This window comes from Eulemur rufifrons, chromosome 1 (genome assembly GCF_041146395.1).
Source record: "Eulemur rufifrons isolate Redbay chromosome 1, OSU_ERuf_1, whole genome shotgun sequence".
Lineage (NCBI taxonomy): Eukaryota > Metazoa > Chordata > Mammalia > Primates > Lemuridae > Eulemur > Eulemur rufifrons.
This window is the reverse complement of record NC_090983.1, coordinates 7,017,667-7,040,889: the sequence shown is the minus strand read 5'-3', so window position 1 is coordinate 7,040,889 and position 23,223 is coordinate 7,017,667. Positions and strand designations below refer to the sequence as shown.

The 23,223-nt window shown below is 50.6% G+C and overlaps 1 protein-coding gene across 1 annotated transcript; it reads left to right on the top strand.

Moving 5' to 3' along the window:
• The first annotated feature begins 3,413 nt into the window (after nt 1-3,413).
• LOC138380976 (intestinal-type alkaline phosphatase-like) lies at nt 3,414-6,371 on the top strand. Its single transcript, XM_069465366.1, has 11 exons — nt 3,414-3,529; nt 3,669-3,785; nt 3,907-4,022; nt 4,196-4,370; nt 4,446-4,618; nt 4,840-4,974; nt 5,061-5,133; nt 5,262-5,396; nt 5,483-5,674; nt 5,859-5,975; nt 6,079-6,371. Exons 1-11 carry the CDS (start codon nt 3,463-3,465, stop codon nt 6,369-6,371), a joined length of 1,593 nt encoding a protein of 530 aa, XP_069321467.1. The 5' UTR covers nt 3,414-3,462.
• Nucleotides 6,372-23,223: the final 16,852 nt, after the last annotated feature.

The window sequence follows — 23,223 nt, the reverse complement described above, 5'->3', positions numbered from 1 at the left end:
CCCCAGATGGCTAGGTGGTCACCGTGGAGTTTGGATGTGGACAGCCTGTTTGCTGCAAGTGACGTGGTGTGTGTCTGGTCTCCAGCCCTGCTCAGGCACAGGAAAGAATTCACAAGAAACCAGGGTGAATGGGAGCTGATGATCACTTAGTGTTATCATAAGAAGAGCATTAAAAGGGACTTCACACTATACACCTATCAGAATGGCTAAAAAAGGAATAGCAACATCACCAAATGCTGGCAAGAATGCAGGAAAGTTCCACCACTTACATTGCTGTGGGACCCATAAACTGGTATAGCTCCTCTGCGGAACAGTTTGACCATTTCTTCAAAAACTACATATGCAATCACCACACAGCCCACCAATCCCTGAGGGATGAAAGACATGTTCACACACACAAAACCCTGTCCGTGATGCTTCAGAGCAGCTTTCTTCATCTCGGCCAGAACTGAAATCGGCCCCCATGTCCCGCAACAGGTGGATGGCTGGGCAGACTGGTACGTCCGCCCATGGAATCGGACGTGGCACACGGAGAAGCCAACTACTGCCACATATTGGATGAATCTCCAGGAAATGATCTTGACTGAATAAAAGCCATTCCCAAAAGATTACAGATTGTGTGACTCCATTTATATAAACTTATTTGAAATGACACAATTCTAGAAATGCAGGACGAGATCTGGTTGTGGGGCTTAGAGAGAGGGAAGAGGGTGGGGAGGGAGGGGGTGTGGAGATGAAGGGACCCGGTGAGGTTGGGATGTTCAGTATGTTGACTATGGTGGTGGTTGCACAAACCTTTCAGGTTTTAAAATTGTATAGAGTCTCACACACACACACACACACACACACACACAAACAATGGGGAGATCTGGATACAAATCTGAATATCTGTGAAATGTACCATTGCGGAAAACTGGGCAAAGTGTATAAGGCATCACTGTACTGTTCTTACAACTACATGGGAATCTATGATTACATCAAAAATTCCAATTTAAGGAGCTAGGCACGGGGGCTCATGCCTGTAATCTTAGCACTCTGGGAGGCTGAAGCTGGGGGATTGCTTGAGCTCAGGAATTGCAGGCCAGCCTACGCAAGAGCAAGACCCCCATCTCTACTAAAAATAGAGAAATTAGCCAGGAGCTGTGGCGTGAGCCTGTAGTCCCAGCTACTCGGGAGGCTGAGGCAGGAAGATCCCTTGCATCCAGGAGTCTGAGGCTGCAGTGAGCTATGATGATGCCACTGCACTCTACCCAGCAACAGAGTGAGACTAGGTCTCAAACAATAAATAAATAAATAAATAAATACATAAAAATCCAATTTAAAAAGGAAAAGCGGGTGGCTGCAAAGGCTTTCTGACTGAAGGCTGACTTTGGAGTTTGGAACCTTTAACTTACAGCCTGGTAAAAGCAATCAATTCATTAATTAAGGGCCTGTGCATTAGCAAATCTCCCCTGACCTTTAGCCAAGAACTTTCCTAACACAACAAGAGGAAGCAGAAGCTGTAGGGAACTGTGGAAGCAACTGACAGGAGGCAGAGAAGGCTCCCCTAGAGGTGACATTTTCCCTGAGACCCACAGGATGACCAGTGGGAAGCAAGGCGGAGGCCCAGGCAGGAGGACCTGGGAGAGCTGAGTGTGAGGGAGACACGTGGGCATGGTGGGGAGTGCGGCTGGCAGGCAGATGCTGGCAGCACAGGAGGGCGCACTGGGCCTGGGGGCCAGGCTGGGGGCTCAGGGGTGAGCAGGCCTGAGGGGAGAAGGTTTGCTGTGCTTGGGCTGGGCGGGGCAGGGAGGAAGTTTTTTTCTTTGACAGATTCTTAAAATGTGGTGCAAAACACATAACATACAATTGACCATCTTAGCCATTTTTCAGCGTACAGTTTAGCGGTGTTCGGCACCTGCACACGGTTGTGCAGCACATCTCCAGAACTTTTTCAGCTTGCAAAACTAAAACGCTGTACTCGTTAAACAGCCATCCCAACCCCAACCCTAGCCCATTCCCCTCCCCCGGCCCCTGGCAACACCTTTCTCCCTCTGTGTCTACTGAATTTGACTGCCCTAGGGACCTCACAGAAGAGTACTCATGCAGTATGTGTCCTTGGGGACAGGTTTATTTCACTGAACAAGAGGTCCATCCACGTTGTAGCAGGTATCAGGAGCTCCTGCCTTCTTAAGGCTGCGTGATACTCCTTTGCACGCACGTACACACCCCAGTCGGTTCGTCCATTCCTCCGGCCAGGGACACCGGGCTGCTTCCGCTTCATGGCTCTTGCACACGATGCTGCTCCGAACACGGCTGCACAGACACCTGTTCAAGTCCTCGCATTCCGTTCCCTTGGATACACACTGAGAAGTGGGACTGCTGGACTTGAGGAATACTTTTGTTTGTTTTTTTGTTTTGAGACATGAGTTTCACTATGGTGCCCAGGCTGATCTTGAACACCTGGGCTCAAGCAACCCTTCCACCTGAGGCTCCTGAGTAGCTGGATTACAGGCACGGGCCACCACACCCTGCTCGGAGGAATATTTTTGAACCCAGCCTGAGGCTAGCGAACCCTCTGAGCTCCTTATCAGAGGCTACACCTGTGGGTGTGCCCACAGCCTGAGGAAGAAAGATCCACCCCGGGGCTCCATCCACCTCTGCAAGGACACAGGATCAACCTCAAATGCACAGACCTGCGGCTGCTCTGACAGGCCAGGCCTGGGTGGCCCCGGCACTGGCCCCTTCCCCACCTGTCTGTTCCAGGCACACGTGCGCCACCTCTCATGTACACGCGTGCACACACACGCACCCTGAGGCAAGAAGGCCCTGCTCCATGTTGTCACCACCAGCCCCACCCTCTCTGACAGCACTAGGACCCTGGGCCCAGGTTCCTGCCAGCCTCACCTGACAGGGACAAGCGTGGTGAGAAGCCAAGTGGGTGGCAGGGCAGCCAGGCCACCTTGTCTCGGGGCTCGAGCGACCGGAGGCCAAACCAGGCGGGGTCCCAGGCTGGGTGCTCCCAGCCGCGCCTCCCTTCAGTGACAGGACAGAGCTCGGCCACAGCTGGCTCCAGGAAATACTGAACAAATGAGGTGAACGAAGGAGGGATGGTCCCCCACGAGACACCGTGAGCGGAGGTGCGGGGTGCGCCCCCACTGCAGGATGCAGCCACTCCTCACCCAGAGGGCACCTGCCCCAGTGCCCCACCCTACCCTGCCAGACAGCTGGGGCCACCCTGCGCCTTTCTCTAGACCCCTGCCCCAGGCTCTCTCAGCCACACCCTGTCACTTCCATTCAGCCAGCTGAGCTTCAGGTCACAGGGCAGGGCGGGGTCAAGGTGGCCTCCAGGGGAGAGGGGAGGGACTTGGAGCCTTTTACAGCCAGGGACAAAGTCCTGCCCTGATTTAAACCAGCAGCCTGTGCTGTAGCTGGTACCCCGGTGTCCCATCCTCCACGCCCGATCCACGGCCACCCACAGACATGCAGGGGTCCTGGGTGCTGCTGCTGCTGGGCCTGAGGCTACAGCTCTGCCTCGGGGTCATCCCAGGTAATGAGCCCACCCCGCCAACCTCCACTCACAGCGGCCCCCTGGGCTACCTTGGCTCATCACAGATAACAAGGAGCCCCCAGCCGCCCCCCAACAGACGCCCCCCAGGCTGAGCGGCCCCCACTCTCCCTCTGGCCAGATGTGGAGGAGAACCCAGACTTCTGGAACCGCAGGGCAGCGGAGGCCTTGGATGCTGCCAAGAAGCTGCAGCCCATCCAGACGGTGGCCAAGAACCTCATCCTCTTCCTGGGCGATGGTGAGTGTGCCAGGCCTGTCCCCGCACCCCGGCACCAGCCCTCACAACCCTGGCACCTGAGACCACCGGCGGACACAGGCCAGCCCTGGGGCCCAGGCCTGACATGGCTCTGCTCCTCCAGGAATGGGCGTGCCCACAGTGACAGCCACTCGGATCCTAAAGGGGCAGTTGAATGGAAACCTGGGGCCTGAGACGCCTTTGGCCATGGACGACTTCCCATACCTGGCTCTGTCCAAGGTGAGGGCTCAGCGGCCTCAGAGTCCTCCACACCAGAGGGGGAATGCGGCCAGGGAGTGGCAGGAGGGAGGGACCCAGGAGAGCTGGGGCCTGAGTGATCAGCCCAGGCCAGTTAGAGGTACAGAGGTCTGGGTGTCCGCCACAGAGCAGAGCTGAGGTGTCTCTGTCCCCAGACATACAACGTGGACAGACAGGTGCCGGACAGTGCCGGCACGGCCACAGCCTACCTGTGTGGGGTCAAGGCCAACTACCAAACCATTGGCGTGAGTGCAGCCGCCCGCTTTAACCAGTGCAACACAACACACGGCAATGAGGTCCTCTCTGTCATGAACCGCGCCAAGAAAGCAGGTAGGCTGAGGCTTGGCTGGGGTCAAGGCCAGACCCAAGACCTTGGTCACCCACCATGACCTCTGCCACTCTCAGGGAAGTCGGTGGGAGTGGTGACCACCACGAGGGTGCAGCACGCCTCGCCAGCCGGCACCTACGCACACACTGTGAACCGCAACTGGTACTCAGATGCCAGCATGCCTGCCTCGGCGCTCCAGGAGGGCTGCCAGGACATCGCCACACAGCTCATCTCCAACATGGACATTGACGTGCGACACCAAGGCCAAGGGCTAAGGCTGGGCAGAGGGGGAGGGCCCCTCACCGGCAGCCTGACCCTGGGACGCAGCAGGATCTGGGGGGTGGGGGGTATAGAAGGTGCAGCCCAGGACAGGCCACGCCCACAGCCCTGGCAGGGGACCCCGGGCTGTGAGGAGGGAGCACGGGGGCCCGCTGTGCCCCAAACCTCCCTAACCTGATCCTCTGGCCCCAGGTGATCCTGGGCGGGGGCCGAAAGTACATGTTCCCCAGAGGGACCCCAGACCCTGAGTACCCCAATGATGCCAGCCAGAACGGAACCAGGCTGGATGGGAAGAACCTGGTGCAGGAGTGGCTGGACAAGCACCAGGTAATGGGGCTCGGGGTTGCAGGGGTCACAGCAGGTCGAGGCAGGGTCTCAGAACCATGGCTAAGACCTGGCTCTGTCCCTTCCAGGGTGCCCGGTACGTGTGGAACCGCTCCGAGCTCATTGAGGCGTCCCTGGACCTGTCTGTGACCCGCCTCATGGGTAATGACACCCCCTTCCTTCCCTGGCAGCCCTCAGACGCTGCCCTCCGAGTACGTGTGCACGACATGCATGCCATGGCCCTTGCCACTCCCCAGCCTGCCAGTCACCCCAGTCCCCTTGTCCCACAGGCCTCTTTGAGCCCGGAGACATGAAATATGAGACCCAACGAGACCCCGAACTGGACCCGTCCCTGATGGAGATGACGGAGGTGGCCCTGAGCATGCTAAGCAGGAACCCCCAAGGCTTCTACCTCTTCGTGGAGGGTGCGTGCGGGCCCTGCCGAGCAGCGGAGGGGAGGATGGTCCAGGGTGGGTCCAAGTGTCACCCCAGCCCCCTGGCCTTCCGGCAGGGGGCCGCATTGACCACGGTCATCATGAGGGCACGGCTTATCGGGCACTGACGGAGGCCATCATGTTTGACTCCACCATCAATAAGACGGGCCAGCTCACCAGCGAGCAGGACACGCTGACCCTGGTCACCGCTGACCACTCCCACGTCTTCTCTTTCGGTGGCTACACACTGCGCGGGAGCTCCATCTTCGGTAGGCCTGGGGAGAGGGGTGAGGGCAGTTGCACAAATTACATGACAGAAATCTCTCTGGACCTCAGTTTCCTCATCTGTCAAATGGGAGTAATGATAGCGCAAAATGCCAGCGCCTAGCACATTGGAGGCGCTCCCTGCGATGTGGCCAGTGTGACCACAGGAGTCCACCCCTGTCCCTGCAGGGCTGGCCCCCAGCAAGGCCCTGGACGGCAAGACCTACACGTCCATCCTGTACGGCAACGGCCCGGGCTTCGCGCTCGACTCGGGTACCCGACCCAACGTCAATGAGAGCCAGAGCGGTGAGTGTGGCGGGGTCGCCGGCTCAGGGGGTCCACAGTGCTAGAGGGAGGGACTCACGGGAGGGGCCCGCCAGCCCTGCCCTGAACGCCACCCTCCGACCAGGGGACCCCGCCTACCAGCAGCAGACAGCCGTGCCTCTGTCGTCGGAGACGCACGGCGGCGAGGACGTGGCGGTGTTCGCGCGCGGCCCGCAGGCGCACCTGGTGCACGGCGTGCAGGAGCAGAACTTCGTCGCGCATGTCATGGCCTTCGCGGCCTGCCTCGAGCCCTACACCTCCTGCGACCTGGCGTCCTCCGCCGACAGCGCACACCCCGGGCCGGCCGCGGGCCCGCTGTCCCTGCCCCTGCTGGCCGGGACCCTGCTGCTGGCAAAGGCCGTCGTGCTCGCGCCTTGACCGCCCGGACCGCCCCACCCAGGCTTCGGCTCCTGGGACCGCACCCCTGGCTCCTGCTACCCCCAGCCAGTGTCTTGCCTCGACCTCACCTGGAGGCCTCCAGCCCCAGCCCCCAGCCCCCACCCCGCGATGCCACCTCCGTAGTCCCCAAACAGACCTCCTACCTCCTGACTGTCCCCTCTCCCAGATAAACCAGCCTCAGACCGCACAGAGCTTCTCTCCCTCCCCGGTGGCCCCTCCAGGGAGCAGGACCCCAAGGCGCCCTGGGGACTAGACCATGACACCCACTTGCTCCGCTCTGCCTGGGCTGCTCTTGGACTCCCCACCCCAACCTCCTCTCTGGCTGGGGATTAGGAAAGGCGGAAAGGCGGAAAGGAGGGGGCTCACACCACCCAGTCTCTGCCCTCTGGAGGACCAGGCAGAGTCCCACTGTCCAGAGGCGTCCCCACAGGGCCACAACCAGCCCAGACCTTGTGCTGCACTTTCTTGGAGTCAGTCTTCACAGCACCAAGGGGACCCAAGGACTTACACACAGCAGGACCCCTGGAGAGGCTCAGCCTGCAGCCGACCTTGCTGGCCAACGAGGCCGCTGTGGCCAGGACCCCCTGGGGCCTATGACACAGTCCTCCCCTGCCCCTCACTAGGCACTTCCACACCCCTGGGAGGGGCTCAGCGGTACCCTTACACACAGAGGGGACTCGCTCCAAGTCACTCAGCTACTTGGGTGCCCTTCCCCACCCCAGGCCCCATTCCAGGCTGGGAGATCCAAGGAGTGGCCCAGGAAGCTGTGGGTGCTGGCCTGACAGCCCCAGAGCAGCCCTTGGCCCCCTCCCTGGCCACCTGGGCACTGGGCATAGCTTTCCCAACAAAGATGACTCCCCGCCCTTGTGGCATCTCCATTCTCCTGGGAGAGACAAAGCAATAATAAAACAAACTGTTATACAATGTAATGCCAGTAATACATTCTAGAAAGAAAAATCATGTGGGGGTGGGGTGGGCAGAGTGTGTGGTGCCGGGGTGGATAATTCATTGCTGAGGAGCAGACAGTTGAACAAGAGACCTGAACAAAGTGGAGGCTTGAGCTGCACAGGACAGCAGTGCAAAGGCCCTGAGGCAGCAATCAGCAGGCACTGGGTGAGTACAGTGGGTGGGTGGGTGAAGGAGGTAAAGCCTGAGGGGTAAGGAGGGGTGGGGAGAGACGGGAGAGGAGTTTGGATGGGGTGTTGTGTGACTGGAGGTCTTTGAGGAGGGCTGTGACTGGCCCCCACTGGGAAATTAGCACTCTGGTTGTTGCCAGTCTAGTCTTTGAGGTGAAGGCAGAGGTGGAGCTGGAAAACTAGAAGGGAGGTGCAGACTCCAAATATTTCTGACCTCCATCCACCAACATCTGGAACTCCCATCCCAATACAGCTATACTTTGTGAGTGTTCAACCTGCCCCAAAGAGAACATTTAAAAGAATTATATAGGCTGGGCGGGGTGGCTCAAGACTGTAATCCTAGTACTCTGGGAGGCCAAGATTGGGGGGCATTGCTGGAAGCCAGCCTGAGCAAGAGCAAGACCCAATCTTTACAAAAAAAAATAGAAAAATTAGCCAGGTATAGTGGCACGAGCCTGTGGTCCCAGCTACTTGGGAGGCTGGGGCAAGAGGACCCCTTGAACCCAGGAGGTTGAGGCTGCAGTGAGCTATGATGGTACCACTCACTGCATTCTAGCCCAGGCAACAGAGTGAGACTCTGTCTCAAATAAATAAATAGATAAACAATATTTTTTGGTAAATTTTGCAATATTATAGATTTACTTGTACATTTACAAAGGTACAAAAAAAGCATCCTGCACTCTGGAAATATTAACATGATGAATATGCTTCCTTATTTACTAAAATCTTGATTTAACATTGTAAAACTTCAATCTGAAGGCCTGGCTCACAGGACAGTTTATTTCAATTCTGGGTTTTAGTGGCTGTCCCAAAAATATGGGAACTGAATGGGAGAAAGGCATGGTTAGCTGGGCTGACTAAATCATCATACTCATTTTTAAATTTCACCTACCAATTATGCAGAGGATTTTATTAAAATCTAGCATATTTTTGTCTTCCTGGTTGTCAATTAGTTGTTCTTGCAAGCCAGTGGAAAACTGTTGCATGTTTGTTTTATAAAGGGCTCAAAACCCAAGAACCTCTACATTTTAAAACTCTGTTAAGTTTGAAAAACAGATTATCCTGGGATTAGACAGTGGTAATAGTTGCTCCATTTGGTGAATATTCTAAAAACCCCTGAATTGTACCCTGTAAAAGGGTGAATTTTGCCGGGCACAGAGGTGTGCACCTATATTCCCAGTTCTGGGGAGGCTGAGCCAGGAGGCTCCAGGTCGTGGTGAGCAGGATCGCACCTGTGAATAGCCCCTGCACTCCAGCCTGGGCAACATAGCGAGACCCGGTCTTTAAAAATAAAAGTGTCAATTTTATGATATGTAAATTATATCTAAATTTTAAAAAATAGATTAGACAGTTTCTGCTTTCAGGCTATTTTAATGTGCAGGGATGAGAATTATTATCAGTCTAATATAGTTTTAGCCACAAAATCAAATGTCAATGAAAACTTTTGCAAACTTCTAAAAAATGCTCTTTCTTCCTTTTGCCAAGAATGCAATGAAAAATAAATAAATAAATATTAAAATTTAAAATGCCCTTTCCTTAGCATGCATTGTCATTCAAAGATGATACTTTCTCATTTTTTCATTACAAGAACATCTTTGCCTTGAAGGGGCAGACACAGGGAAAGTGCGGTTATTTTGTCAAGTTTTTACTGAATGCCTGTGACTGACAGCTCTTGTCACCTCAAGAAATGTCAGCACATTGGTCCTTAAGAAGGAGGGAGGGAAAGTTAGGAAGAAGAGAACGAGAACTCGGGACAGTTCTTTCCAGTTCTTTGCGTGGCTGGAAGGTTTTCGGGTCACACCCAATGTCATTACCAAGTACTATAAAGACCCTACTCTAATACGGCAATCTTGGTTTTATAAAGTTGACCCCACCGGCAGCTCCTACAGCCTTCGATCTGCCCTCCAGGCTTCTGCTTCCTTCCCGCAACGACTGGACTGTGCGTGAACGAGTGAGTGAGTTTTGCAGGTGATGCTACCTCTGCACCCTTATTCTTATCCGGATCCTTTTGCAAAAAATCCTTTCTGAGTAGCTATTCCATCAGTGGTTGCATTTTTCCATGGTTTTCCCCATATGACATTGTTTTTATCAAACAAGGCATTTACTGTTGGCAATATATCTTCTCTGCCATCTCTTCCCTTTAGTGGCTCACAAAAAGAAGAAGAAGAAGAGGTTTGTGTATTTCATTATTGGAGCAGAAGCCAGCAAATACCTTAAGCTGAGACGTGTTAGGAACATCTGTGCGTTCAGCCCACTGTGCAGCAAGCCTCCCACACCGGGTAATTTGCCCTGACTCGCCTGCCTCCCAGTCCACGGCAGCGTGTCTCTACATCTTTCCGCGGCACTTGCTGACAGAGAAATGCCTTTCGGTTTGTCGACAGATCATTTACTGCTCATTGTTTCTGCCATTTTTACTGCAACAGAAAGAATAAGTGTCTGCCTGGTGGTAGGTGTTTTTTGTCTTAATATTTATCATTGCTTAGGGAAATATCAAAATGTACCGAGCTGAACAGCACGTAACTTTGAACAGCGCTGGGCGGAAATTGCGGGGCTTCTCTTCAGTTGGGAAAGCTCAGGTCCCAGGTGCCTGGCCGCATGGAGCTGCGCCCTGCTGGTGGCCGGCACCGCGAGCCCCGAGCCCGAGCCCGCAGCAGGACGAGTTCCGCAGTAGCATGGGGTGGGGCTGCCTCCAAGGGTTTAGTCTTGCTTATTTTTTGTAATAGGACCTAACTTCTTGTCAGGTCCGTACCTCGGGTGACACGAGCTCTGGACAGGAGTAATAAAGAAATCTCAGCACAGCCGCTTCCGCCGTCGTTCCCCGCGCGGGATTATTGGTGTTATTTGCAGTTTGTTTACAGGAATCTTCTGTAAGCCACTTGACAATTTTGGAGGATGAGTTTGGGTAAAACTAAATCATATAATCCAGAAATCCACTTAGGCAGACACACTAAACGCTAATCCTTCCCAATCCACTGAAAATGTGCACCAGGAGAGGGCACTGTGTCAAGCCCTGGCCTGCAGTGCCCAGTCCTCTTCACCTGGGACACCTGAGACCAGGTGGGGCGGGGGCCGAGCTGGAGGGTACATGTGCCGGCGTGGAGCTCCAAGTTACATATGAGCAGCTCTCGTCCCGTCTTCCGGTGCGCACTCCCTGGCTCCGGGCTACAGCGAGGCCCGTGGAGAGCCCAGCACAGGGCAGACGCTCAGGAGGGCCGGTGTCCTTTAGCCAAAGCCCTGAGGTCCAAATGGGTTCCTACGTGCTTGGGCCCTGGGCAGGCCTCTCAGGCCAAGCTACCCCTGTGACCATAGGCACCCCAGGTTCAGTCCCCACCAGACCGGAGCCCCCCTGCTCAGGGAGCCCCCTTGAGCCCCTGCCCCTGCATGGCTCTGGTGGCAGGGTGAGTAGGAACCCACATGCTACGTGTAGCCTCTCAGGACTCAAATGGGATGCCAGCTGTGCCCTTCTCCTGACCTTGGTGCTGAGGTTGCCTCCGATGCCACCCTTGGCCCACTGGTTCTAGAAACAGGTCTCCCCAGCGGGTTGGCATCTGTATGACTAGTCTTTGTCCCTAGGGGAAGCCCCCCTGAATCCCGGCCTCCCAGGGGGGGCCCTCCAGGGGCCTGTGGGAAGCCAGGGCAGGATCTGCAATTGCACCCTCTCATCTAAGGTGGCTCCAGGGCTGTGACTGCAGCCGATGGGAGCTTCCCTGTCTGCCACCAGTGCACACAGCAGGCCCAACACCGGCAAGCGGCCGGCAGTTCCCCTTGATGTACCGGCCACCGGGGGACGCCAGCCTTCGCCAGCACACCGGGCTTGATGCCTGGGAACCAGTCAGGTGAGCAGCCCCTGCAGGAGGGAAGAGCTGCCTGAAAGGTGAGGCCATCATCCGTCTTAACAGCGATGCATCCGGGCCTGGTGCCCTGCTGTGGCCCTTTCTTTGCTCACCAGATTTGCAAGTTTGTCATTATCAGCTGGCATGGTGCCCCCACTCCCCTCCACCCTGGCCCGGGCTCCTCAGGTGGGAGGAAAATTCTCCCTGAAGGAGCTGCCTTCAAACCTCTCCACGCAGATCCCTGACAGCGGCCCCGGCAGCGGTTCGGTCACACAGGATGGTGGGAGGTATTTTTTATTATTATTTATGCAAAGTATAGACAAGGAGAGATGCGGTTTAACAGCCCCATGTGACAGCAGCTTGGGATCTGAGCTGCCTGCCGGCCCAATGAATCAGCCTGAGCTGCTGCCAGAGGCTCCCGGCTTCTGGGCAGCAGCAGAGGTCGGGGAAGCCAGCGCCTGCCCCGGTCCCTTCCAACCTGATGAGCTCATGCTGGACGCTGGCCAGGCGCGGACTGCGCATGTGCCCCCTCCGGCCCTCTGGGCACCTGGAAGTCTGCGCTGGGGTGGCGGGAGTGTGGGGAGGAGGAGGCACCCTTTGTGATGGGTGGAGACGGGTTATTTATTTGTATATGTATTTACAGTTTTATTTTATTTTTAACTGACAAATAATAAGTGTATATATTTATGGAATACAAGGTGAGGTTTCAATACACGTATACATTGGGGAATGATTAAGTCAGGCTAACTGGCACATCCATCACCTCAAATAGTATCATTTCTTTGCAACGAGAACATTTAAAATGCTCTCTTTTAGCTGTTTTAAAATATACATTATTATTAAGTACAGTCACCTGGCTGCGCAGAACACCAGAACGTATTCCTCCTATTTAACTGTAGCTTTGCTCTGTTGACCAGAGTCTCCCCTTCTCCTTCCCCTTCCCCGTTGCCCTGTCCCAGCTTCTGGGGACCCCCGTTCTCCTCTCTGCTTCTGAGAGTTCAACTGTTTGGATCCCACATATAAGCAGGATCGGATGGCATTTGCCTGCCTGTGCCTGGCTGATTTCACTCAACATGGTACCCTCTACGTTCATCTATGTTGTCACAGATGACAGGATTTCCTAATTTTTTAAGGCTGAATAATGTTCCATTGTGTATATGTACCACATTTGTAAAATCCACTCATCTGCTGAGAGACTCAGGCTGTTTTCTCCTCTTGTGAATAATGCTGCAATGGGCGTGGGGGCACAGACGTCCCTGCAGCGCACTGATGTCAATCCTTTCGGGAATGGACCCCATAGTGGGCTTGCCGGGTTATATGGTACAAGTAATTCTGTTTTTAGTTTTTTGAGGAACCTTCATAAATTTTCCAAAATGGCTGTACTGATTTCCAATACCACCCACAGTATTTAAGGGTTCCCTTTTCTTGGCATCCATCCTTGCCAACACCTGCTCCTTCATCTTTTGATAACAGGTGTGAGGTGATATCTCCTTGTGGTTTTAATTTGCATGTATCTGATGATTAAAGATATTGGGCTCTTTTTCATACATTTGTTGGCCTTTTGTATGTCTTCTTCTGAGAAATGTCTATGCAAGTCTTTTGCCCTTTTTCAAATAGGGTTATTTGTTTTCTTATTATTGAGTAGTTTTGAGCTCCTTGTATATTTTGGATATTAGCCCTTTACCCAGTGTATGCTATGCAAATATTTTCTCCCACTCTGTGGACTGTTCCTTCACTATATGAACTGTTGCCTTTGCTGTGTAGACATTTAGTACTATGATGCCTCCAGCTTTGTTTTTTTTTTTTGGGGGGGGGGTTAAGATTTGTTTTGGCTATTCAGGGTCTTTTGTGGTTCCACACAAATTTTAGGATTGCTTTTTCTATTTCTGTGAAGAATGACATTGGAATTCTTATAGGGATTGCACTGGATCTGTAGATCACTTTGAGTAGTATGGACATTTTAGCAATATTAATTCTTCCAATCCATAAACCTAGAATATCTTTTCACTTACGTGTGCCATCTTCAATGTCTTCAGTGTTTTATAGTTTTCAGTGTACAGATCTTTCACTTCTTGGGTAAAATTTAATCCTAACAGTTTTTTTTAAATGCTATTATAAATTAGATTGTTTTCTTAATTTCTTTCTTTCCTTTTTTTATTTTTTTTGAGACAGAGTCTTGCCCTGTCACCTGGGCTAGAGTGCCGTGGCATCAGCCTAGCTCACAGCAACCCCAAACCCCTGGACTCAAGTTGATCCTCCTGCCTCAGCCTTGTAAGTAGCTGGGACTACAGACATGTACCACCACACCTGGCTAATTTTTCTATTTTTGGTAGAGACGGGATCTTGCTCTTGCTCAGGCTGGTCTTGAACTCCTGACCTCAAGTGATCCTCCTACCTTGGCCTCCCAGAGTGCTAGGATTACAGGAGTGAGCCACCTCACTCCATCTGTTTTCTTCATTTCTATTTCAGATGGTTAGTTGTTACTGTATAGAAACATTACTGCTTTTTGCTAGTTGATTTTGTGTCCTGCAACTTTATTGAATTTGTTTATCAGTTCTAACAGTTTTTGGGGGGAGTCTTTAGGATTTTTTATATATAAGATCATCAAACAGAGACACTTTTTTTTTTTTTTTTTTTTTTGAAACAGAGTCTCACTCTGTTGCCCGAGCTAGAGTGCCATGGTGTCAGCCTAGCTCACAGCAACCTCAAATTCCCGGGCTCAAGCAATCCTTCTGCCTCAGCCTCCTGAGTAGTTAGGACTACAGGCATGTGCCACCATGCCTGGCTAATTTTTTCTATATATATTTTTAGTTGTCCAGATAATTTCTTTCTATTTTTAGTAGAGATGGGGTCTCGCTCTTGCTCGGGCTGGTCTCGAACTCCTGACCTTGAGCAATCCTCCCGCCTCGGCCTCCCAGGGTGCTAGGATTACAGGCGTGAGCCACCGCACGCGGCCTAACAGAGACACTTTTACTTCATCCTTTTTTATGAGGATGCAGTTATTTCTTTTTCTTGCCTAATTGCTCTGGCTAGGACTTCCAGTACTATGTTGAATGAAAGTGGTAAGAGTGGGCATCCTTGTTTTATTCCTGATCTTAGAGGAAAGCTTTCAACTTTTCACTGTTGAGTATATGAGCTGTGGGCTTGTCATATATGGCCTTTAAGTTGAGGAACATTCCTTGTATACCTAATCTGTTGAGAGTTTTTATCATGAAAGCATATTGAATTTTGTCAAATGCTTTCTTTTTTTCTATCTATTGAGATAAACATATGATTTTTGTCCTTTATTCTGTTAATATGGTGAATCACATTTATTGATTTGCATATGTGGAACCAAGCTTGCATCCCAGGGATAAATCTCACTTGATCACGGTGAATGAACTTCGTAATGTATTGTTGAATACAGTTTGCTAGTATTTTGTTGAGGATTTTTGTACCTACATTCATCAGTGATATAGGCCTGTGGTTATTTCTTCTTGTAGTATCTTTAGCTTTTATATCAGGGTAATGCTGGCCTTGTAGAATGAGTTTGGACATAGTCCTTCCTCTTTAATTTTTTCGGAAGAGTTTGGTAAGAATTGGTATTAGTCCTTTGTTAAATGTTTGGTGGAATTCAGCCATGACACCATCTGGGATTTTCTTTTAGTTACCAATTTGATCTCCTTATTTGTTATTGGTCTGTTCAGATTTCCAGTTTCTTCATGATTCAGTTTTGGTAGGTTATGTTTCTAGGAATTTATCCATTTCCTCTCGGGTTTTGGCATATAATTGTTCACAATAGTCTCTTATATTCCTTCATATTTCTGTATTATCAGTGGGAATGTCTCCTGTTTCATTTTTGATTTTCTTTTTTGAGTATTCTCTTTTGAATGTTAGTCTAGCTAAGAGTTTGTCAATTTTGTTTAGCTTTTTAAAAAACCAACTCTTAGTTTTGTTGATCTTTTCTATTATTTTTCTAGTATTTACTTCATTTATTTCTGATCTGATCTTTGTTATTTCCTTCCTTCTGCTAACTTTGGCCTTAGTTTGTTCTTTTTCTAGTTCTTTAAGTTATAATATTAGGTTGTTTATTTGAGACCTTTCTTTTTTTTTTTCTTGATGTAGGCATTTCTTGCTATAAAATTCCCTCTTAGAACTGCTTTTGCTGCATCCCATAAGTTTTGATATGCTGTATTTCAATTTTTGTTTGTCTCAAGATTTTTTTTATTTCCCCTTTAATTTGTTCTTTGACCCAATAGTTGTTCAGAAGCCTATTGTTTAATTTCCACATATTTGTTAATTTCCCTTGATTCCTCCTGTTACTGATTTCTAGTTTCATACCATTGTGGTTAGGAAAGATACTTGATATGATTTCAGTCTTCCTAAATTTGCTAAGACTTGTTTTGTGGCCTAACATATGATCTATCCTGGAGAATGTCTGTATGCACTTGAAAATAATGTGTATTCTCTTGCTGTTTGGTGAAATGTTCAGTACGTGTCTATCCGGTCTAAAGTGCAGTTCAAGTCCAATGGTTCCTTATTGATTTTCTGTTTGGATGATCTGGCCAATGTTGAAAGTGGGATATTGAAATCCACTACTATTACTGTGTTGCAGTCTATGTCTTCCTTCAGATCTCTTAATGTTTGCTTTATGTATTTAGGTGCTCCAGTGTTGGGTGCATATATATATTTACACTTGTTATTATCCTCTTGGCGAATTGACCCCTTTTTCACTCTACAATGACCTTCTTTATCTCTTTTTACAGTTTTTGACCTAAAGTCTATTTTGTCTGAAATTATAAGTATAGCTACTTATTTTTTATTGCTTTTGCATGGAATATCTTTTTCATCCCTGCACTTTCAGGCTATGAGTGTCCTTTAAGATGAAGTGACTCTCTTGTAGGCAGCGTACAGTTGGGTCTTGTTTTTTCATTCATTCAGCTATTCCATGCCTTTTGATTAGAGAATTTAATCTATTTACATTCAAAGTAATTATTGATAGGTAAGGACTTACCAGTGCCATTTTGTTAACTATTTTCTGGTCGTTTTATAGATCCTTTATTCCTTTCTTCCTCTCTTGCTTTCTTCCTTTGTGGTTTGATGGCTTTCTGCAGTGTTATGTTTTGGATCTTTTCTTCTTATCTTTTATGTATCTATTATAGGCTTTTGCTATGTGGTTATCCTGAGGCTTACATAAAACATCTTAACATTATAACAGGCTATTTGGAGTTGATAACAACTTTACTTTGATTGCTTATATAAACACTTTTACTCCTCTTCCTCCCCCTACATTTTTTTTTTTAAGAGACGGAGTCTAGGCCGGGCGCGGTGGCTCACGCCTGTAATCCTAGCACTCTGGGAGGCCGAGGCGGGTGGATTGCTCAAGGTCAGGAGTTCGAGACCAGCCTGAGCGAGACCCCGTCTCTACTAAAAATAGAAAGACATTATATGGACAACTAAAAATCTATATAGAAAAAAAATTAGCCGGGCATAGTGGCGCATGCCTGTAGTCCCAGCTACTTGGGAGGCTGAGGCAGTAGGATTGCTTAAGCCGAGGAGTCTGAGGTTGCTGTGAGCTAAGCTGACGCCACGGCACTCACTCTAGCCTGGGCAACAAAGTGAGACTCTGTCTCAACAAAAAAAAAAAAAAAAAAAAAAAAAAAGAGACGGAGTCTCACTCTTGCTCAGGCTGGTCTCAAACTCCTGAGCTCAAGCGATCCTCCCACCGCGGCTTCCCAGAGTGTTAGGATTTCAGAAGTGAGGCACCGCGCCTGGCTTCCCACATTTTGTTTTTGATGTCACACTTTACATTATTATACTGTATATCCTTTAACAAATTATTGTAGCTCTAGTTGTTTTTAATAGTTTTGCTTTTAACTTTTGTACTAGAGATATATATGATTTACCCACCACCATTACAATTTAGAATGTTTTGGATTTGACAAGGTGCTTCCTTTTACCAATGAGATTTATACTTTCATGTTTTCATGTTACTAATTAGCATCCTCTTTCTTCAGCTTGAAAAACTTCTAGTATTTCTTAAAGAGCAGGTCTAGGTGTGATAAACTCTCTTGGCTTTTGTTTGTCTAAGAATGTCTTTATCACCCCTTCATTTTCGAAAGACAGGATTGCTGGTATAGTACTTTTGACTGACTTTATTTTTCTTTCAGGATTTTGAATATGTAATCCTATTCCCTTCTGGCCTGCAAGGTTTCTGCTGAGAAATTTGGTGATAGTCCTATAGGAGTTGCCTTATGTATGATGATTTGCTTTTCCTTTGATGCTTTCAATATCTCTTTTTAACTTTTGACAATTTTATTACTATAGTCTTGGTTTGGGTCTCTTTGGATTCATTTTATTTGGTGTCCTTTGGGCTTCCTGGATCTGGCTTTCTATTTCCTTCCCCAGGCTGGCCAAGTTTTCTGCCATTATTTCTTTGAATGTATTTTCTTTCTTTCTTTTCTTTTTTCTTCCTTCCTTTCTTTTTCTTTCTTTCTTTCTTTTTTCTTTCTTTCTTTCCCTCCTTCCTTCCTCTCTTCTTTCTTTCATTTCTTTTTTTTTTTGAGACAGGGTCTTGAAATCCTGGCCTCAAGCAATCCTTCCACCTCAGCCTCCCCAAAGTCCTGGGATTACAAGCATAAGCAACTGGTCTTTTTTCTTTTCTTTTCTTTTCTTTTTTTATAGAGAGAAGTTCTCACTTTGTCACCCAGGCTAGAGTGTAGTGGTGTGATCACAGCTCACTGTAACCTCAAACTTCTGGGCTTAAGCAATCCTCCTACCTTAGCCTCCTGAGTAGCTAGGGACTACCAGTGTGTGCCACCTCGTGAGGCTAACTTTTTGACTTTTTTTTTTTTTTTGGTGGGAATGGGTGTCTCACTGTCTTGGCCAGGCTGGTCTCAAACTGGCCTCAAGTGATCCTTACATCTCAGCCTACCAAATTACAGGCATGAGCCACCACACCCAGCCCTTTCAATGTGTGTTCTATTCCCTTCTTTCTCTTTTCTCCTTCTGGCATGCCAGTAATGCATAAGTTGTTCTGCTTGATAAGTCTCTTAAGCTATTTTCACTCCTTTTCATTCTTTTTTCTTTTTACTCCTTAAATTGGATGATTTCCAGTGACCTGTCTTCTAGTTCACTGATCCTCTCTTCTGCTGTTGAGCCCCCTTGTTTAGTTCAGTTATAGTATTCTTTAGATCTATGATTTCTGTTTGGTACTTTTTTATACTTTTTGTCTCTTTGTTGAAATTCTCAGTTTGTTCTTGTATTGCTTCCCTGACCTTGATGAGCGACTTTATGATCATGACTTTGAATTCCCTGTTGGATAAATCACGTATCTCCACTTCCCTTGGATTGGTTTCTGGAGATTTATCTTATTCTTTTATTTGCAATATATTTCTCCATTCCTTCATTTTCCTTCACTCTCTGTGTTAGTTTCTTTGAATTAGATGGGATAACTACTTCTCCCAGTCATGTCAGACTGGCCTCATGTAGGAGAAGAATCTCACCAATCCATCTAGCTAAAGATTTTAAGGTATCTCTCAAATCTCTGTGTTTCTCCAGACTATGTCTGTTTTTGGTGGCTCCCTGGAGCTTAAGATGTGCTACATCATATCAGTACCCTGAGACCAGTAAGATAGGAGCCAGACTGTCTAGATATAGCTGGAAAGGTCTGGGTGTTGGATATATGTTCCAGCTCATTCTATCTTCATGGTGAACCTGGTGGGTATTTATCTCCCATTCTCTCTGCATTAAGCTGGGGAGAGGGCCTGTGGCAATTGCCTGTACTCATGTTCAGCCTGCAGTCTGTGGTCCTGGAGTGATAGTGCCTGCTGGAAGTGGGCCCATGGTACATCTACCTTTGTTTTCTCTTGTCTAGGGCCATTCAGGAGTGCAAAGCCCCATTGATGCCCAGAGTTAGATCATTAAAGAGACAGTCCCTTAGGTGGGAGCTATACACGTTCTGGCCCTTGGCACACGGCCAAACTCCTTCCAGGAAGAATGGGTAGGCCTGGATTTATCACTGGGGTGAGCCGGAGGGAAGGCTCATGAAGTGCCAAGCTCTGGCGCCAGCTACTGAAGGGCTCTTAACTGTTTTCCCAGTTAGCTCCCCTATGTGAGTTCATTAGAAGCCGGGCTGTCAAGTAGCCACAGGAAGGTGTGCCATGAGCCCCTTTTAGAGAGAAAATGGGAGCTGCATGTTCCCGCCCCTTTTCTGCAGTGCTCCCAGGGGGGTAGTCCCTGGAAGTGTTTGCACCTGTTTAAAACCACTTCTTTGTTCTGTGATTCAGGGGCCCTCAGGTGTGCCTGGTCCCTTGTTCATAAAGCTAAGAGTTGTAGAATGGAGTCCTGCAGGAGGCAGCTGCAGAAGGGGGCCACTGGATGCATGGCATAAACCCTTTCCAGGGAGAAACAGGGGCTGTGTTTCGGGGGGAAATGGTGAGGGTTTTTTTTGTTTTTGTTTTATTTGTTTGTTTGTTTGTTTTTAGAGAGACAGGGTCTTGCTCTGTCACCCAGGCTGGAGCTCCTGGGCTCAAATGATCTTCCCACCTCAGCCTCTCAAGTACCTGGGACTACAGGCATGAGCCACCTAGCCTGACTAATTTTTTAATTTTTTCATAGAGTTGGGGGTCTTGCTGTATTGCCCAGGCTGGTCTCAAACTCCTGGGGTCAAGTGATCCTCCCACCTCAGCCTCTCAAAGTGCTGGGATTACAGGTGTGAGCCACTGTGCTTGGCTGGGGCTGTGGTTTTTAAGCCTCCTCTCTGCACTGCTCCTGGAGGGCGGATCCCCTGGGGTGCTATGTGCCCATATAAAACTGCTGCTTTTCTCCTGTGGTCTAGAGACACTCATGTGTGTCTAATCCCCTCTGCTCCCAGAGTGGGTGAATTAAGAGCCACACTGTGGGGAACCTTAGAGTTAGGATGCTGTATGTAAGGTCCCAACCCTCCTCTCTGCAGGGAGAAGCTGGGCACGGGGGGTTCCTTCCCGGATGTGTGAGGTCCCCAGGGTGGGTCCGTGCCTGAGAGCCTTACGCCTGCTCAGGGAGGGAACCCGGGAAGTGTGTGTAGGACGGAATGCGGTTAATGGAAAACTTAGATAGGGATCATAAGGCCCGTGAGACAACAGCCGCAGGAGTCTGGAGAGTCTGGAGGTTGTAAATCTCTGACCACAGACGGTGTGGCGATGCCGGCAGGAACTGGTTACGTTCAGAAAAGAATTCACCCTCCCCAAACTTCCATCCAAACCTCCTGTAAAAGCCACTGCTCTCCCCTTCCTCAGGGTGGATGCTCTTTTCGACCTGCACCCATCTGCTCCCAGATGCTCAAATAAACAGCATTTTGCTACAGCTCTCGGCTGCATACCTGATAGAGAGCACCTCCACTTTCCTACCTGTCCGATGCGATGTTTCAGTTGCCCAGTGGGCAGGAGTCTCTGGACTGGCCTCTGACTTTCTTAGAGGGAGTCCATCTGTGAATAGATGTCTACCAGGTGCGTCTGTGGGTGGGAGGAGCATCAAGAGCTTCCTGTTCTGCCGTGTTGCTCGGGGTCAGTTTATTCCTGCTGCCTCAATATACCAGCTGACAGGGAGATGGCTGATCTGAGCCGGTGACACAGGGTAAAATGAGCCACAATCCATAGTCGGGGCAGTGGGGGTCATGGCCAGCGGAACACGTGGGACGGCACTGGAAAGATGGCTGCACAGGAGCAAGGATGAGAACCCCCGACCCAGGCAGGTGGGAGGAGGCCCGGGAGAGACCTGGGAAGAGCCACAGCCGAGGCCACATGAACAGCAGCCAGGACAAAGTGGGCACTTGGCTTGGAGGACGAGCCTGTGGCTCACCCGCTTAGACCATATGAAGAGGGGTCACGGGGCAGGGACCCCACCAGGACACCAGGGTGTGGATTCCAGCTCATTGTAACGATTCTGCAGGCAAGGTCAGGCCAGGACACAACTAGTTTTCCCCAAGGAGAAGGGGCCTTGGGAAGTGGGAGTCCCTGCCCCAGAGGTTTTCCAGGCAAGACCGAGTGACCGCCGGTTGGATGCCGCAGCGAAGAGCTGCTGTCCCCAGCTGAGGATGAAGTACGCAGCTGCCAAGGTCTCGGTCAGTTATGTGCCATCCAAATCCATCGACTCCAAAATGCAAGGACTTCCTTGCGGCAGATGGGCCAAGTTTCTCATTGTCCCGAAACTTGTATAAGCATATGAAGGAACTATAAATAGCACGACCGGTGGCCTGTATTCTTCTGCGTGAAATACTCCCAAGGACCATCTCTTTCGGATCAATTGCTGTGTAGTGACCCTCACCCTGGAGGGTTGGCTGCTGATTCCAAAGCCTAAAGGGTCTCAGTTTCTCAAGAAGCCCCCTTGTCCCCCTCCCCCATAGGCGGGGGGGGGGGGGGAGGTGATGGAAGTGTCCTGTGGCCCCTTGCAAGAGGAGTAGGAAGGGGAAGATGCTAATTTAAACAAAAAGGGATCGTAGTCCCTTCTGTTTTGTAAGGGATGGGAGACGGTGAAATTCCTATCTGTAAATAAACCTCTGCAGTCTCGAAGGTACAGATGAGGGCAGGGGGAAAGGAGCGCTGGACTCTTGAGCCCTGCCCTGCCCTGCCACAGGGTGGCCCGAGAGCACACCCTTGGGGGCAGAGAGTGCTCAGCCGCTGCAGAAGCCTGGAGCAGGCAGCAGGGAGGGGGCATTACTGCTTACAATAAATCCAGGGCAAGTGGGCTCCCCACGCCAGCCTGGGGGAGTGGGAGGAAGCCCAGAAGGGGGAGGGAGGAGAGAAAGAAACAGCAGGTCTCTGTGGCTGACGGGCCATGCCCCCTCTGGCACCCAAACTTTCAGCAAAGCCTGTGACTCCACCCAGTTTTGTGGGGGTGGCACCCTGGGGAGGGCAGGAATCAGGGCACTGTCCAGCATGGGGGGAATGGGGGTGGGAAAGGACCCACACACCCAGGGGGCCATGAGGGGAAACCCAAGGCCCCTGGGAGCCCACCCCCAGAGGCATTTGCATATGGAAGACTCTGGGCTTCCAACGTATTTGGAATGGGGTCTCCAGCCACCTAAGGCCCCTCGCAGGCTGGGGCCACCAGGGTGCTGGACATCTGGTCAGCATAGAAGCAACCACAGAAGTGGCAGAAACTTAAATCTGGGCCCCACGGCGCTGGTTAGAACAGCCTGGGGCTCAGTGCTGCTCAATGGCACCAGTCACCCTGTGTCCCTTCCTGGGTGCCCCTGAAATCCCAGGGCCACCAAGCTGGAGCTGGGCCCAGCCCCCACTTTCACCAATGTCCCCTCTTTGGCCCTAGGAAGGGGGGCTGGCTTCAGATTCTTCCCGAATCTGTGCAGAAGTGGCACCCACAGGGCTCCCAGGGCGGAGGAGCTCCCCCAGCATCCCTGGCCCCAAGGACGCCGAGTCGGGCTCACACAGACGGTCTCTGTGTCTCCCAGTTGGGGCACTACTGAGGTGGCAGCTTAGTCCTGGGGAGGGAGGACAGACACGACACGCACACCAATCCATCATCACAGCCGGCTGCGAGCCAGCACTGGGCGTACCCCTCCCTCATCTGCTGATAACACTCCTGGGACCCAGAGAGGGTAAGTCTCTTGCCAGAGTCACCCCACGGTAACCCTGGGCTCAAGCCCTGGTCACAAAGCTGTGGGTGACAGAACCTGGGTGGTGCAGACGCCCAGCCAGCCACCTGAGCTGCCACGGGGGAGCAGAAGCCGCTGCACGTGAGCACACAGGTGGCAGCTTAGGCACAGGAGGAAACCATGGCGGCTCCGTGGTTTCCCCGCTGCTGAGTGCTGAGCTGAGGTTGCGGTCTGTCGCCCAGTGAGCTGTGCTCAGAGGCGCCCACTGTGGGTGAGCCCGCCCTCGGTGA